Genomic DNA, 17,505 nt, shown 5'->3' on the forward strand with positions numbered 1-17,505 from the left:
GTACGGAAAATTCTGTTAATTTTTTGCCAGGATTCTCCGTAGCCCTCTTATCAATATTCTCCGTAGGATCTTACAGTATTCTCCGTAGGGCCGTACAGTATTCTCTGTAAGTCCGCACAGTCTTCTCCGTAGGACCTGGAAGACTGTATAGTCCTACGGAGATCACTGTAAGGTCCTATGGAGAATACTGTGTGGTCCTACGGAAAATACTGTAAGAGCCTACGGAGAATATTGATAAGGGGGCTACGGAGATTACCACAAGCTGTTTACAGAATTTTCCGTAGCTTTTTGCCACAGTGCACCGACTCTATGGATTTTCTTTGCCGTCGGCCGTTCGTGTAGAAGCTTCTAGACTAACCACCTTGTCAGTTGAAAAGCTCGCCTGCTGTCACCGTCGATTTGAGGCGACGACACTTGACCGCAGCAGAGACCCAGTCCATTCCAGGATGGCCCGTCCGCGCGTGGTGACGTGTTTGGCCTTGCTCGCCGTGGCGCACTGGTAACGTCAGAGACGATTTCTGGTTTTCCCGAGTAGCCCCACTCGTGTTAATTTCGTCAGAATGTCAGAAACATGTCTGAAATCCTTATCAAAATTCGCGCACCTCTGAAAGCTGAAATTCTGGAAACTTACTCTGATATTGACGGTTTGAGTTCTACAGACTATGAGGAGATGTTTTCAGCTTTCACAAGTGCGCGAATTTTGATCAGGTTTTCAGACACACGGTAAAAACGGTTCCTGGTTTTCCCAGGAACTTCCTGGAAATCGCCTTTGTTTCTACCATAGGCTTCCTGGGAACACACGGTACCGTTTTTACCGTGCAGGTTTCTGAAATTCTGACAAGATTTACACGAGTGCCACAGGTGATTTTCAGGAAGTTTCCGGGAAAACAAGGAACCGCTTTGTTGTGTTAAAGAGTGGTATCAGTATCACCCTCTGTTTTCAAGCGTTATCCGTCCGCAACTTCAATCAAGCGTAGCAGATTCATCCACCCAGCACTGCAAGAAAAAGTGTGAAAAGTACAACAAAAATACAGCAAAAACTCTACAATAAAAGTACAACACGGATTGTATTAAGTACAACGAGAATTGTACAAACCACAACGAGGCCTGGACTGCCCAGCACTCGTCATGCCGGTTCCATTGTATTTTGTACAACAATTGTTGCACTTTGAAAGTACAATGAATTCCTGATAAAAACAAAATTGCCAGTAATTTGTGTAGTTTTGTAGTGGTTTTTTCTTGCAGTGAGATCCCCCCTCATCTACTAAATGCACGTGGGAATTTCTGGTCTAAGCTTTATTTCAGGCCCATAACGTCTTTTTGACTGAAGCATAGTTTACCAGTGGGTTGTCGGTCTCCGCTGGGGCGCTGCCTGCGACTAGGATCACTGCTCCCAACAAGACCGAGGGCGGCGAGGCACGCTACATCCACAGCCTGCTCCGGCCCGCCCTGCTGCGCACCGGGGCCTTCTCGCCCCAACTGCTCATGATCGGGACGCCGCGTTGGCTGGACGCCTTTCTGCATCAGCAGGACTCGGCGTCCGTGCTGTTGTTGCCCGGCCCGGCTTCACTTCGAGGAAAAGTGTGGATATTCTTATTCATTTTGCGATACTTCACCACAAATTTTTGCGGGAAAAACCCACGATTTTTCGCACTTTGGAATGCAATTGATTTGTCACTGCAATATTTTGCTGTAGTCGCTCCTTAATTTTGGCAGTGAAAGAGCCTCCAGTAGAGCTTTGATTGCAAATGTTTTTTGACAACTTTTTTAATTGCATTTTGTTGGTGGCTCGCCATTTGTAAACTGGGTATTCAATGTTCAAGCCCCATCCGTCCAAAGACATTGGTATGATAGCAAGGGACAGACTGCAAGCACCATTTTTTAGTATGAACACTCAACAATCTACCCAAAAAAAAAAAAAAACTAAAAAAAATTGTTCAACACCAGATTAGGAAAGAACATGAGGCACGTAAAAAAATTCTGCAAAATAGACGCTTCCGCTCGTCGCCGAGTGAGGAACAAAAGTGATCAAACGGGCAAAATTATGCCTTAATGTGCCCACTGGTTCATGGCTTTTTGATTACTTTTGTTCGTTCTATTCTGGACGACGAGCAAAGGCGTCTTTTTCAAAGTGTCACAGCGTACACAAGTTCAGCCAAAGTTTTAATTTATTTTTCAACCGGCTGAATGCGTTTAAAAGAGCATAAACTTGGCCACAAAATGAACCTGTGTCTTTCTTATCGGATGAGAAAAGGCATTTCGACGCGACAAACTTGCTTAAAGGTACATTTTCATGCAGTTTCTTTCGTTGGTACATTAACATGGTGCCCGCTGTTCGTCTGTAGCATTCACACTAATCTTTTACTTGACGTCCAAACTTAAAGTTAAAAAATAATCAGACAAAGTTCATTTTTTTTGCTTCCAAAGTACTTCATCGGCTGTTCTGACAAAATCACAAACCTACGACATAATCTGACATTTTCCATCTTGTTTTGTCAAGAAAATGGTTGTTAGTGTGGACAAAGTCTTGGAAATAAAACCAATGCAACAATTTCACAATGTCGTCATGCCGGCTTCATTGTTCTTTGAATTAAAATTGAAGCGATTTGATGGTACCTGATAAAAAGTATGCATTCAGTATGCAAACTGGCCGGCCAGTTTCGGGTTTTGTTTCTGTAGTTTTGTTGCCATCATTTAATGTTTTATTTTTGTTTGCAGTGTTGGGGGTGGTTGTCCTCGAGGACGATTATTCTTCTGTCGGTTCCGAGCGCAGTCCTTGTGATCGCCGAGGACAAAGCGTCCGACCTAATCGCCCTATTGGCTGGCATAGAGCAGCCTATTGGAAGTCGGATACTGCTTTGGACCGGGCGAGAGGAGGTCCGGACGCAACACGACTTCAACAAAATAGCAACAGCCTCGAAACTGTTGCCTGAGATGTCGGTAGCGCTTGTTGTCGGAGATGCCGCTCGTGGTTCGACTCTGTACTCGGCATTTTATGCGCCCGGGGAGAGGCACCTTCGTCCGCCTCCGGTTTGGATGCCGGGAGAAGTACCGTTCTTCGCGCCCTGCTACTTCAGCGGAAACGCGAGTCGCAGCGTGGTGATTCACTCCGATGGGGAGGAGAACGTGTATCACACAATGTACAGGCGATTCGGCGAGGCCATTGCTCGGGAACTGAATATCCACACTGTACAGGATGACCTAAAGGGATTGCTGGATGCTTTCTATTCATGTCGTGCGGACCTGATCAATCTGATAAGTCAAATGAGGATTTTAAGTAGCATTCAATATGACTCCTTCCCTTGGGCCATGGACAGAATTGCAGTGATAGTGCCCTCCGGCATGGGAAAGGGCAACTGCCTCGTCGACAACGTCACCAAAGAATTCGCAGTGCCACTGTGGATCGCCACGTGGCTGGCCTTCGTCGCGGTGGCCGCCGGGCTGCTGCTGCTGGGCGGGCGCGCCACCGCCTTCCTGGACGCCCTGGCCCCTCTCGTGGCGCAGCCTGGGTCGAGGGTCGGTCGGGGAGCGCGTCGCGCCTTGATGGGAAGCTGGCTACTGTTCTGCGTCGTTCTGTCCACAGCCTACACTGGCAAGTTCCTATCCGAGCTTCTCGACAAATGCGCCTCTCACAATATTCAAACAATCAGGGAACTCGTAAAATCGAACCTCACCGTCTACGTTCAGCCCGGCCTGTCACTAGACGTCGGCTACATCTTACACGGCACTAGCCTTGAACGAACACTCAGCCCCCCGTTCGAGGAGAGCTTGAACGCTGTGTCGAACCGGAGTGCCGCCGTCGTAGTCACGGAGACTTTCCTTCCGTTCGTGGCGCCGCATGTTGGGACAATGAAAAGCATGCACAAAGTTAGTGTTCCAACAGAATTTATTACCAGTCTGTTCCTGACAAAGAAGGGATCCCCCATGGGCAAACCCTTTGGCACGGCCTTGGGTCGATTTCGGGCTGCCGGTCTGGACCCAGTGGTCGTCAACCGATTCCAGAACGTGAGGGACACCCGTGCGTACAAGCTGGAACGCGTCAGGGCCCGCAAGGCGCCCAGAGTCACCCCGCTCGGCCCGGCCCAGCTCAGGGTGTGCTTCGTGCTTCTTGGCGGCGGCCTCCTCGCTGCGTCCATCGCCTTCGCCATCTAGGTCTTGCGGTGCCAGCTGCAGGGCCCACGCCCCTCTTGTGCCGCACCACACTGTGAAAATTTGCTGTCACTTTATGACAAAAACGTGGATTATATTTTCATCACTTTCAAATAATGACAACCTCATCACAAATTGATGACATTTTCATCAAAGCTCCTACACTCATTGCATGGACATGACAACAGTGTCATCAATTGATTTGATGACATCCTTGTAAGGAAAATTAGCCTTGAAATTGTCATCAAGTGACAACTCAAATTTTCACAGTGCACTTGGCCACCGTACCACGTTTGAGCGAGCGGTATTTAGGTGGCATTGCAGGTACATCTTTAAAGTTCGAGAGCTGTCCATTGATCCGCAACGAGCAGCCGTGAAACATGTGAGGTGTGTGGCATTGGACATTTCTGAGCTACAATTAAGTGTGTGCAGCTAAATGCAGCGAGCTCTTACGAGAAATTTCAATAACTTTTGTGCACGTAATCACTTTAAAAAAAACTGCATGGAGAATATCAAGCAACGATTGTAACCCTTGTTCAATACAATAAAAATATGGTGCAAACTGTCTATGGGTCGTTTTAAACCTCTGATAACATCACAATTTACTCCCAATTTTCTACTGAAAAATGCCGCGTGCAGTCATAACACTAAGCCAATTCGCCAATTCTCAATACTTTACGATACAAGTCTATCATAGAGACAGTACTAAAATGAAAGTGAGGCATCTGACTAATTTATGGTAAGGCCACACACAAGTGTGTGACCGAAGGACAAACTTTAACGTATGACCGAAAAGGTGCTTTTGGTGCACCAAGGGGTTGAAAGAGTCAATACACGATTTTGCTCTTCTCTTCCGTTAAAGAACTTGAAACTGCAAAGGACCAAAAATTTCACTGACAGAAAACTAGTCGTTAAATGGTCACGACAAACGCAGTTTTCTCCCCTTGTGGGAGTCTTAACAGGGCAAAACTTGCACCATTGTCCCGTGTTTTCCAGTTTCATCCAGTCACCTTAGTGTGCTTCCAATTGACAGTGAGTCTGAGGCCCCTGTTAATCGAGAACTCCTTTGAAGTCACAGAGAGATCCCGTTTTCTGGTCTCCTGAAAAACAAAGCGGATATACACATCTTTCATAGATTATTGGTGGAAAAAGACCGAGGGGGTAAACACTTCAAGAAATCGTGTACAGACTGCTCGGTACGCTGTATTACTGAGGTATTACACGTGTATTACGGCCTTAAAGTGCAAAAATTGGGAACATTTGACCCAGAAATGGTATTACGACCACGTGTATTACGCGTAATACACGGTTTTTGTGTACAGGGTATTACGCGAGTGGTTACCCCCTCGAAAAAGACCTTTCCGGGCTATACCGTAAAACGGGGTAGTATGAGACAAAATTTGGTTTTCCACGAATTCCACTGCCAGAATTTCAGTTTGAGGTGCTGGGATGTTTACCACTAGTTATTGCCCAAATGCTAATAGGCGTTTTAGAGTTAAGTGGGCAACCGTGGTGGTTTAAATTGCCTACGAAGGAGCTTGATTTGGTGTTTTCAACATTTTATGCCTACAATTTGAACCACCACGGAAGTTGCATTTTGAAATCTGTGAACTTGGAAGAATTTATAGTTACTTTGAATCAATATTGTTGTTTGATGCTCCTGTTGGGTTTTTTGGACATCGTTGACCTTCACTTTGTCATTTCGATTGGTTCCATCGTTCCAGTGTTATTTCTCCTTTTCAGTGATTTGAGTCATTTCTGCCCAGCACGATCCGCTAAGCTGAACCGTTTTTCACTGTTAAAAATAGTTGTTTTAAAACAACAACACAGTTACCAACCTCGACAACGCTGTTGTTTGTGAACAAGTTTGCTTGTTTTGAAACGACGAATTCGTTGCTAATTATTTTAATGACTTATGCTGTTTCAAAACAATATTTTGCTGCGTACAAGCAACCCGGACAATCTAAGAAGTGGTTACTGCGGGGTAACCGAGACTCTACTAGGTCTGTGACCTAATCGGCAATAAAAATTGATGCAAATAAGGCTGTCTATCGGTTTACAAACATCTTGTGGACTAACGACGCAACTCGTTAGTAAACAACAAAAGTCATTTGAAAACAACTTTGATCGCTAAGAAAATTAGCAACATATTTACTGCTAAATTACAACATAATTTTTAACAGTGTTGGCCAAAAAAACCACAGGTAGCTGCCAAGGCCTCAAAGATAAGGGAAATGCACGTTGGTCTTTCGAGTGATCGCTATAGGGCAGCGCAACTAAAACCGAAAAAAAGAGCTTTGTCTTGACTTTCCTCCATGTCTCATGTATGCCCGGTCTACGGTACCCCGTTCTTTGCACCGCCACCCTTAAAATGGTAACTTATACTCCGAAAGCCTCATAAACTATTTTAGACCTTACAAAAAACGCAGTTTATTATGTCAAAGTATTTTGAGCATACATAAGTTTACAAAGAAAATACTTCGTAAATTACGAACTATTCCTTCGAAAGACGAAGTAATTAGTATATCTACACTATGCTCAAAATACTTCATAAAGTTTTAAGCGTGTACATGCAACGAAATGGAATTGAACTCGATGTTGTTAATTCACGAGTAAACACTGAAGTTCAATCCCGCTTCACTTCAAATGATCTGGACCGTAAAGTGTGGCGGCGCAAACACTCGATCGCAATAAAAGCATAGCCTGGTAAGATCTACTTGAATTGTTCCATGAAGCGGAAGAAAGGGGATAACCTAATTTTCATCATTTTTCTGAAGGAACAAACTGCTTGCAGGGTCAACTACCCTAATCAGATGAATGATGCAGTTGCATTTTTGTCAGAAAAAAGGCCAAAAGATAACTGAAACTTTTCAAAAGTGTAACATCACTCTAGATGGTTACTGTGATCTACATCTTTACATTAGAATGGACTACGGAAGCATGTTCTCCCATACACGGTGGAATTGGGAGACAATTCAAGTGCGCAGAGACTACAGAATATAGCTATGGTACATTTTTCCCAACTAGTAAGGGGGAGTTAAGTTGGGTTGATACTTTTTACATTAGATTTATAAAGACAAAAGTTGAGTAATCTTCTCTTGCCATTTTGAGCAAAGGTTGAGTTCTCCATTTCCCGATGAAATTTAGACCGTAAAAGCGGTCAAGTTAAGTTATATCTATTTTTCATGTGGATTATCTCCCAAACTGTTATGAATTGGCTCAAATAGTTTGGTGTAATGATGCAAGCCATCCTGACGCACAAAAATAAGAAGAAACACTCAATTAGTCGAATTATTCCCCTCTTCCGCTTCCTGGATCAATGGGTCAATATGCTATGCTCACACAACTAACTGTTGTTCTGCACTGGCTCCACTTCCGTTTTGCTGGCAACGTTGTTCCAAGGCTGCACCTCGAACGATGAGAAGAATACCCACACCAAATTACCGATGTAGTAAATGCATGCAGTCAGGATGAACACGGTGTTCCACCGCGTAGTCACTTCCTGTCGGCAAAGGAAAAGAGTGAAAAGGTTTGCGCTGATGCGGCACTCAAAGGAGGAACTGCGGATAGGGCGGATAGCGCCCCTGCCCATTGTGTCACTCCACGCAGAGGCCCCTCTGCCTTAAGAGGGGCAGCGGAAGTTCCCTTCCCCCGCAGGCGAGGGCACTGTAAATCCAAAGGCAATACTTTTAGTACCTTTTTTGGCGATACAATTTAGTATCGCCAATAAACGGCCGCAGGGAAAATTATTGCCTTCAAAACGGCGATACACAAAAGTATCGCCAAATTTCGGCGATACTTTGGAGTATTGCCACGATTTGGCAATAAACGTCGAACAAGGGGTACAAGGGGACAAGACCTTGGTCAAATGCCGTGGTTTTGGCAATACCCAAAAGTATCGCCAAATTTTGGCGATACGTCTGTGTATCGCCGTTCTGAAGGCAATACTTTCCCGTAAGGCCGTTTATTGGCGATACTCAATTGTATCGCCAAAAAATGTACTTTAGTATCGCCTTTGCAATTGCAGTGGGGACGGAAGTGTGCACTTCATTTCTTTCTCTTTTCTAAGCACCTCCTACCTCGTGACTCAGGCTGTCCTCTTCCCCCGTGATTGCCCCCACGGCGAGCGGCACGACAACAGCTACGAGTGCACCAGCACCGCCCGAAACGCCCATCATGGCGCCGCTGAAGTTGGGCGACAGGTCCATGTGGTTGCAGAAGAAGCCGGCCAGCGTCCCCGCCTCCAAGGCCACGGCCACGCACAGCAGCGCCACCGCCGTCGCCTGGTCCACGTCGACCAGGGCCAGCACCAGCATGGCGGTGCCCGCGCCCCAGTGAGCTGCAAAAGCCACAAAACACTTTAGTCGAAAAGTTTTCCGAGGCGTATCACTCCCAAAAGCTCTTTCATTAGTTTCAAATACATTTCAAATACAGTTTCAAATAAATGAACCATTACTTTGTTAATGCGTTGAAATTTGCAAGTCCAACAACCCTATACCAAATCTGGGTATAGACACTGATTGTCAAGAAAGAACATTCTCATGGTTAAAAGAGCACCAAACCTACTAGAGAAAGCTAACTAATAAAACCACAAATCCACTTTTGGCTGAAGCATTACATTTTCCTCCAATTTAAATTCCTCACACCCCTCGTAAACTTGCAAAATTTGCTCGAAACCATTTCCTTATAAATTTTTAGTGCACCTTGAGTTTGGATCTCTTTGTTTGTGTTGATACTACCTAAATTGAGGGCAGGGAGGATCTTTCCTGTCACCCAAGATCATGTAAAAGCCCTAATCTTGACAAAAGCGCCCAAAATAGGTCAAAGTAGAAAATTGAAAAATTGTGTTCCTGATTTTTCTGGCTTAAATGGAAGGATTGAGCCTACAACTGTACCGAAACTTGGTACTGCCACTGAGACTCGAACCTGGGACCTCCGGGTTACGAGCCAGCCACCTTGTCCATTAAGCTGTGTGGCGCTTGTGGGCTCCGGTGAGCGTCGAGCCGACTACGTGCACTCTTAAAACCTCACGAAGTATTTTGAGCATACATATATCAAACTAAAATACTTTGTTAGAGCTTTGAAGAAATAGTTATAGAAGGTATTAGACCGCCTGTATAAAGAGTACGGAGGAGGGGGGGCCTAGGCCTAGGGGCTGAGGACCGAGGTGGCTGCTCAGCGCTGTTTATCGCTGTCGGGTTGGGTATTCGATGCCACTGTCTCTGCCACAACTGCTACAAACCGTGTCCCACGCTTGTAAGCGTGGGCAAGCGTGGGACACTTTGTCCCTCGCTTACAAGCGTGGGACACTTTGTCCCTCGCTTACAAGCGTGGGACACTTTGTCCCACGTTATCTAGTGCATGCCTGCCCCACACTTGGATTTTCAGTGCGTGAACTCTGAAAAGATTGTCTAAATTTTCAGATTTTTTTAACAGTGAGAATATTGATAAGAGGGCTCCAGAGAATCCTGTCAAAAAATTAACAGAATTTTCCGTACCTTTTTCCGACAGTAAATGGTTCCCTGAAATCCCCATTGCTGTGCCACCTACCTACCTTCGTCATTTTCTTTATTATCCATGGCAGAAGTCGGAATTCAACAATGTCGCCGCAGCGTTTGAGGACAACCATAGACCACTTGACTCGGTGGCTCGTAGCACTTGGACGATAATGGGGATCTGCGGAGCCACAGACTCACTCGTGGTGTGATCGGCCTGCCAGCGCTCCGAGCCAGCCCGAAGGAAGGGAGGGAGGGAGGGGGCTGTCACCAGGGATCCTTAACTTACCTCATAAGGGCATCATAACGTTATCGTAAGAGTTAAAGTTATTAACCTTAACTCCTGACATCTTTTCAAAAAGGGTAAGTTATTTTTTTGTGTTTTGAATTTGTGTAGAGATACTTTTGGAAGCACTTCCACAAGTCCGTACCCTTAACCTTTAGCGAACATTGTCTTATGTTACGTTATGAAAGCAGTGTTAGTTAAATGTTAAGCTAAGTTAAGGATCTCTGGCTGTCACGTGTCCACGCATTCACTTGTCACTGGGTTATGCAAACGATTTGACTGACCGCCTTCTGAAGGAAGCTGGATCCTCACGCCCTTAGGACCTCGAGAGGCTATCTACTAGATGGTGAAGATAAAGGGGACTTGCTTGCCTCTCTTTATCAGCGGAGATCAGAACCTATTGATACACGACTTGCGGACAGCGTCACGTCTAAGTGCTGAAAAAAAAACCAGGAAAAGTGGCACTTATCGGCAACTTTGGGCCGTCTCATACTGTGTGTGAAATGTGTGAATTTCGCCCATGTCCAACCCTTACAGGATTTGAACCTGAGTCTGGGTCAAAACAGACGTTATTTTCGTCATCAGCGCCCTCGGACAGTCAGAAACAATGCAAAAACTCAATTAAATAACAGGAAAAGTAGCGATATACATCGGCAACTTTGGCCCGTCCCGTACATTTCGAAATATGCGACTGTCGCCTATGTTTAACCCTGACGATTTTTGGTTTCATACCCCCAAAGCTCTGGCTAACTTTTGTCCCATTAGGACTCGAATCTGGGTCGGAGGTCGAAATACATTCTATTTACATTATCAGCACCCTCCAAAACATGTGAATTGATGTAAAACGTAACATAACAACATATGTCAGTAAAAGGTATTTTTTTTTGCCGTTCATAAAGTGTTTGTTGGCTGTAATGACCACGTAGATACGCTGGAGGAGTGGGCCGCTGACCGTGTTCTTCCGCCAAGACCGGAGGGACTATGTTGCCATGCTTTTCTTATGGGACCTGATTTTGAGGTTCCCAGTGCAACCTCATGGATGAAAAGTTAACAAAGAGAGCTGAATTATCGAAAAGACCGAGGGCCATTTCACAAGTTTTGACTCTTTAAATATGATTTTCCTACGAAATCGTCTTAATCGTGGCGCGGAGGCCCGGCAGCGCACCGTGAGTTTTTCATACCGGCTGGTTTGATGTTGTTGTGGAGGGAAACATGGTGCTGTCACTCGAAGCATTTGTGAGCTCCTTTGGGGATTGTAAATACCAAAAAATACGTAAAAGAGGGCATATTGCGTACATAGACAAACATGTTTTGTCATTTAATTTTGATCGGGATAATGGTGTCATGTTTGAAAAGGTTATGCCTAGTCAGAGATCCGGCTCCTGTGATGTCAAAGTAAGTGTCGCGTAACCTCTCGAAAAATGTGTTTCTGTCAACTTCAAGTGAAATTTACTCCTGGGTTTTGCATTGACAGGTGTTTGTTAAGAGATGCTATTACAGAATGCATGTGTGAATGTGCCAACGGCCAAGCACTTTGCCATCACATGATTGCATTTTGTTGCCATGCCATGAAAGACGTCTCCTCGGAACCTAACCTAACCTAACCCAGCTGATCTGGAAAACCAATGGAAGAATCCTCGGAACCAACAGCCTATTGAAACAGAGTCAAATTTATTCAGTACACACTTAATGTCATGGGACTTTTTTTGTCCCACGGTTTATGCAATTTTAAGCACATCCGGTAGTGATGCAATTTTGTGTCCGCCAGGCGGGACAAATTGTCTAGTGAAAGTACAAGTTGCAGCTGGCGCCGGACAAAATGTGTCACCAGACGGGAACAAAATTGTATCAGCGTCGGATGAGCTTAAAATTGCATAAACCGTGGGACAAAAAAAGTCCCATGACATTTAGTGTGTATTTTCTCACTCTTATCTTTCATGTCTAAATTTCTATGTTTTTCTTTTTGGTGCAGGTTAAGACGGTGAATGAGATTTATCAGCCTAAAGCCGTCCCTAATGTTTCTGTGAAGCCTGTCACAGAGGATGACATTTCCAATCTAGTGAAAAGAATAAGTGAAGTGTCGCCTTACTGCGGGCTAGCATGGATAGCTCAGCCTGAACCCACTGAAGCCGCCAAAAAAGTGTCATTCATTGTCTTTCAAGAAATTATTTCAAGTGAAAGTTTTCTTACGTGTGATGATCCAGCTGCTTATTTAGTTTCTGCTCTTCGTGTTACTAGAGCCCAAACTGATGATGTGGTGTACCGAGCTCCTAAGGTCGCCGTTAGGTTGGCACTGCCCGGCAGCGCCCCTAGCGGCGACCACTGGAAGCTCGGCCACACCGCGCTCCCCCGCCGGACGACAGCGGTCCTCACTTGCATTGACAGCATCACTTGGTGTAGTTCATTGTCCCTACTTGTCCTGATAAGTTCCAGCCAGTGAATAAGCTGAGGTACACGAAGACAATCAGAATCTACTCAAGAACACAATAGTGGCGACGAGGATGAGATTCAAAGTAAAAGTGACTGTTCTGTAATATATATTATTGGAGTATGCCTGAAATTCGTGTGTATGGTGGTGATTTGTTTCACATTCCAGGTTCAAAAATGGATTTTTCTGGACCCCAATGAGGCCCCCATTAATGATCTACAAGAGCAAATGAACTATGCTTGTTTTGAGCAGCGGTTCCTTCACAAGTTGTTCAATCCGATTCATGATCTACAAGATCAAATGAACTATGCTTGTTTTGAGCAGCGGTTCCTTCACAAGTTGTTCAATCCGAATGATCAATCAGAGGCTCTGGACTTACTCCGTGAGGTTGGTCTTTGTGTTTGTTTGGCAACGTCCTAGCGCAGCAGCGGACAACATAAATCAATCACTTGGCCCCGCCGGCTCAGCCCGAAATCGGGGCGGTACCGGAGGAGCTCCGGGACATGGAGTGTTTTCACCCAGGGTTGGGTGAATTCAAGGGGCAAGTGGCATCGCTCACGGTGCGTTCCGACGCCACTCCGGTGTTCCTGCGGGCCCGACCTTTGCCCTTTGCGAAGAAAGCGATTTTAGGGGCGGAACTAGATTCTATGGTGGCAAGGAAAATTCTGTCACCGGTGGAAGAAGCCGATTGGGCCACGCCCATTGTCTGCATAGAAAAGGCAGATGGATCGGTACGGATTTGCGGCGACTACAAGTCGACCGTAACCCGTTTCCTCCGAGCAGACAGCTACCCGCTGCCCACCCTACAAGAAGCTTTCGCTAGCCTCGCGGGGGGAAAACTGTTCACTAAACTCGATCTCAGAATGGCGTATAACCAGGTCAAGTGCGACGACCAAACGGCTCGTTTAAGGGGCTGTACAAAATGAACCGTCTGCCGTATGGAGTATCGAGGGGCCCGCCCCTATTCCAACGGATAATAGACACGCTCTTGAAAGGGCTTGAAGGTGTGGTGGTGCTTTTGGATGACATTTTGATCAGTGGTAAAGACCAAGCCCAGCTTAGGGCAAGAGAGAAGCAGGTGCTGGTGCGGCTCAAGCTGGCAAAATGCCAATTTGGGGTCACGCAGGTCCAGTACTTAAGGCATGTTATTTCAGCACAAGGGCTAGCTCCCCTCAATGATAGAATAGCCGCGCTCAAGGCAGCGCCGGCGCCAGGAAATGTTGCCCAGCTCCAAGCGTTCTTGGGCAAACTAGCTTTCTATGAAAGGTTCCTGGAGAACAGAGCCACTGTGGTGGCCCCGCTTTACCAACTCTTGAAAGAAGAGGTGCCATGGGCATGGGGAGCGGAGGAGCAAAAAGCGCTACAAAGGCGCTACAACCACTCAAGTCAGCAATCCGCCTGCCATCTGTTCCTTTGTAGCATCCCTGCCCCATCTCTCCATCCGAGGTCAGCTGGCCTCTAGAACCTCCTATTGAGCTATCATTAGGGAGAAAGGTTTTGTTCTTTTCCCTCCATTTTATGTGTTACAGGACTTCTGTGTAGCAAGAAGTGGATTGTCACTCAAGTAAATCGGCCGTCGTCATCATAGCAAGTTGTAAGAGCTGCAGAACACAGAAACCTTTGAACTTTAAAATTTTAATGAAGGAGTATTGATATGGGTCTGGAGGCGAAAAATCAAGAAAATATAGATTGAGAATTTTTATTACAGGTTCACTCACTTTCTTTGGTGTTGGATTCTATGGATACATATTTCACATTATTTTCAAACAGCATTCTAACTCAAACAGAAAACAGCGCTTTCCTGGGCACCACTAAAATGTCGTTTGTCTCTTCCACTACAAATGAGTTTGGTACAAAGATATTCTCCACTAAAGTTTGAAAATACTTAATGGGCGACAGCTTTTTGATCACAGCAAGAATGAGTTTCTCACAGTCACATTTGCATTTGCAAGAACAGCTACTTACATCAATAAAATACTGAATTGATCCTCTTTCAAGCTTGTCATTGAAAGTGAATTCTGCTGTACTTGAATCTCTACACTACATTTTTATTACATTTTGAAGGTAAGCCTTCATAAAAATATGGTCAACAAAACGGGCACTTTCTGTGCAGAAAATTAAAATAAAGGGATAAGAAACATAAAAATCATCACCTATGACAAAAGAGCTATGTTCATTCGCCCTTGAATCTTGACGCCTGTGCACATTTAACGAGAAACAGAAAATAAATGCATTTGCAACAGCACCAGTTGTCAATCAAGCCCCTCAGAAATGATGCTGCATTTTCTCACCTTGACATATCTTCCCATTTCTTAAACAATTTCCTGTCTATTGGAACATTTTAAAATTACATTTTCTATCGGTAGATTTGTGATTACACCCAAAAGCGTAACAAAGCATTGTGATAACAAGGTAGGTGTACGCCAGACCGCGTCTTGTCGTAACAGGCTTCGCGATGTCTCGCTGCGTGTTCCTCCAATCCGCGCCTGGCGTACCTACCTTGGCCTGCGGCGCTAGCCTGCCTTCGGCAGGCATTGACTTGTCCACCGTCGATCACTTCTAATTTGTTGCATGTTGGGGGACTCCCCCCCCCCTCACTCCATTCTAGATAGAGTTGCTTCATCTACAAATTACACGATCTTGACTCTTGTAACCTTTTAACATGTCGAGGCTGGGGGGCTACCCCCACAGACCCCCCCTTCCATCAAGACTGGGGAGATCTGCTTGCAGAAAACTTGATTTTTCGCTGTTTTTTAGGTGTTTTTCGGCGATATAAACTGAACCAGTTGAGCTAGGATAGTGAAATTTCGCGTGTGCCGAGGCAAGAACATACCTAATGACCGTGCTAAATCTCAGACAGATCGGCCGAGCCGTTCAGGAGGAGTAGTGCGCACACACGCACACAAACACACACACACACACCGACAGAAAAATATTTTTAACCCCACTGGAGTAACGGGCTTCGCTATCGCTCAGCCAATAACCGACAGGCACCTGCTCGGCGACAGCAGTAGACACGTAACGTTGGAAAATACGCCATTACGCGGTGCGAAATGTGGGTATGAAAAATACACAGTGCGTTTTCGGGGCGCGCCCCCCCTTTATTTCCTGATCATTGCGAGTTTAGGGGGTTGTTTAAGCGGTGAAGTGTTCAAAACACTCCTAAACCCTAGAAGCTCGTTTGATGTGTTTTATTGCTAAGAAAACATTATAATAGTCCCAAAGCATGCTTCCCCACGCTCCCACCGGGGGAGCCAGTCCTGGCGGACTAGCGCGGAGTGATACGACTCCTCCAGCGTATTGAGATGGAAAGCCGAATTTTGGTGCGTGGTGAGACAAGGACATACCTAATGACCCTGGAAAATCTCAGACAGATCGGCCGAGGGGGCGGTAACACTATAAGGTAGGTTTACGCCAGACCGCGTCTTGTCGTAACAGGCTTCGCGATGTCCCGCTGCCTGTTCCTCCAATCCACGCCTGGCGTACCTACCTTGGCCTGCGGCGCTAGCCTGCCTTCGGCAGGCCATGGCTTGCCCATCGTCGGTTACTTCTAAATTGTTGCATGCTGGAGGGCTCCGCCCCCCAGACCCCCCTTCATTCCAGATGTAGTTACTTCATCTACAGATAACACGATCTTGACCCTTGTTACTTTTCAACTTGCCGGGGCTGGGGGGCTCTGCTCCCCTGAACCCCCTTTCTTCAAGGCAGAAGGCGTTTGCCTGCAGAAAACTCGATTTTTCGCCGTTTTTTAGGTGTTTTTCGGCTACAAAAATAAAACCAGTTGAGCTAGGATAGTGAAATTTCGCGTGTGCCGAGCCAAGGACATACCCAAAACGTGTGCAAAATCTCAGCCAGATCGGCCGAGCCGTTCAGGAGGAGTAGTGCTGACAGACAGACAGACAGACAAAACTATTCAACCCCACCTGAGTAACGGGCTTCGCTATCGCTCAGCCAAGGAGGGCATCTGATTTTTGCAATTTTACGAAGAAAGAAATTTCTTTGCAAGTCTGCACAAAATGTCATATTTCCAGTCATAAAAATGACTGGAAAAGAAGCGATACACATCGGCAACTCCGGCCCGTCCCGTAAATTAAGAAATGTGCTTATTTCACCTATTATTCACCCCTCACGATATTTGATCCTGAGTTAAGGGTCAAAATAGATGTTATTTTCGTCATCAGCACCCTCAGAAACATCAGAAACAAAGCAAAAACTTGAATAAAAAGAATATTCGAAATATTACCTACTGGGATTTGAACCCGGGTCCAAACTTTTCCGATTCGCTTGAAACTGGCACCGTTAGTTTTGCCTCGTCACCCCGATTCCAAAAATATCCCAACATGCCCTTCTAGCTGCATCCGTTGCCGAAATCCTCCTCGACCCCATGTAGACCATGATGCACCTGCAGCAGCGCCCCCGGGGCTCGGATCGAATTTGCTTCAACCGGGCGGTTCTTAGGGTCACCCAAGGAGGCTGCGTTCGTCTCGCCATGTCTATTAGAAGTTACACCTTCTTTTGTTGACTACAGAGACTAGGGACTTCCCGGCAGATGCGGAAACCAATCAGAGTGCTTGAATGTCAAATGTTTTTAAATCTTTTGGGGCGGCAAGAGGGAGTTTACTGTTGCCTACTTCTTCACTTGATTTCAAAACGTACAAATCTCTGGGGATCCTTAACATACCCTTCTTTCATAACGTAACATTCGACAATGTTCGATAAACGTCAAGGTGGTTATGGATAGAGTCCTTAAGTGTCTGTTAGTTATGGGCTGTTGCAAGCACTTCCAAACACAAATACAAGAAGCTAGAATAATATCCTTTCCAAAATAAATCCTAAGTTACGGGTTATAACTTTGACGCTTACGATAACGTTATGATGCCAGGCAAGTGGAAGATTCCTGCATCTTTCATTTGTTTCTGGTGAACTTCTTATTGTAACGAAAGAGTCCTCCGCATCAAAGCCTTTTCACACTTTTTGAGTTACTAACATTCTATGGGTTCTTGTTTAGATTGTGTTTCAACCAAAATGACCTGTGGAATCGACCTTCCCACTTTTTGCAATGACGAAAGTCTCGTTAAAATTTGTCAAGGCACCTATTGAACGTACCACTTCCGATCCGTTGCAGAAAATACTCGCTTGCCCGTCGC

The 17,505-nt window shown here is 45.6% G+C and overlaps 2 protein-coding genes across 3 annotated transcripts; both read right to left on the minus strand.

Moving 5' to 3' along the window:
* Positions 1-3,856: 3,856 nt before the first annotated feature.
* Positions 3,857-8,487, minus strand: LOC117649352 (vesicular glutamate transporter 2-like). 2 transcript variants are annotated; one of them, XM_034392011.1, is made up of 3 exons: positions 8,229-8,487; positions 7,501-7,651; positions 3,857-5,249 (listed from the first exon to the last, which is right to left on the minus strand). In XM_034392011.1, exons 1-3 carry the CDS (start codon positions 8,463-8,465, stop codon positions 5,200-5,202), a joined length of 438 nt encoding a protein of 145 aa, XP_034247902.1. In that variant the 5' UTR covers positions 8,466-8,487; the 3' UTR covers positions 3,857-5,199. The 2 variants fall into 2 exon arrangements, with proteins under 2 accessions (XP_034247902.1, XP_034247903.1); XM_034392012.1 differs by having other exon boundaries at positions 7,492-7,651.
* Positions 8,488-14,095: 5,608 nt separating this feature from the next.
* On the minus strand, positions 14,096-14,667 carry LOC117649925. The gene is made up of 2 exons (XM_034393109.1): positions 14,650-14,667; positions 14,096-14,398 (listed from the first exon to the last, which is right to left on the minus strand). The coding sequence occupies exons 1-2, from the start codon at positions 14,665-14,667 to the stop codon at positions 14,138-14,140; spliced, it is 279 nt and encodes a 92-aa protein (XP_034249000.1). The 3' UTR covers positions 14,096-14,137.
* Positions 14,668-17,505: the final 2,838 nt, after the last annotated feature.

The sequence above is a fragment of the Thrips palmi genome, unplaced genomic scaffold, assembly GCF_012932325.1.
Source record: "Thrips palmi isolate BJ-2018 unplaced genomic scaffold, TpBJ-2018v1 HiC_scaffold_4, whole genome shotgun sequence".
Classification (NCBI taxonomy): domain Eukaryota; kingdom Metazoa; phylum Arthropoda; class Insecta; order Thysanoptera; family Thripidae; genus Thrips; species Thrips palmi.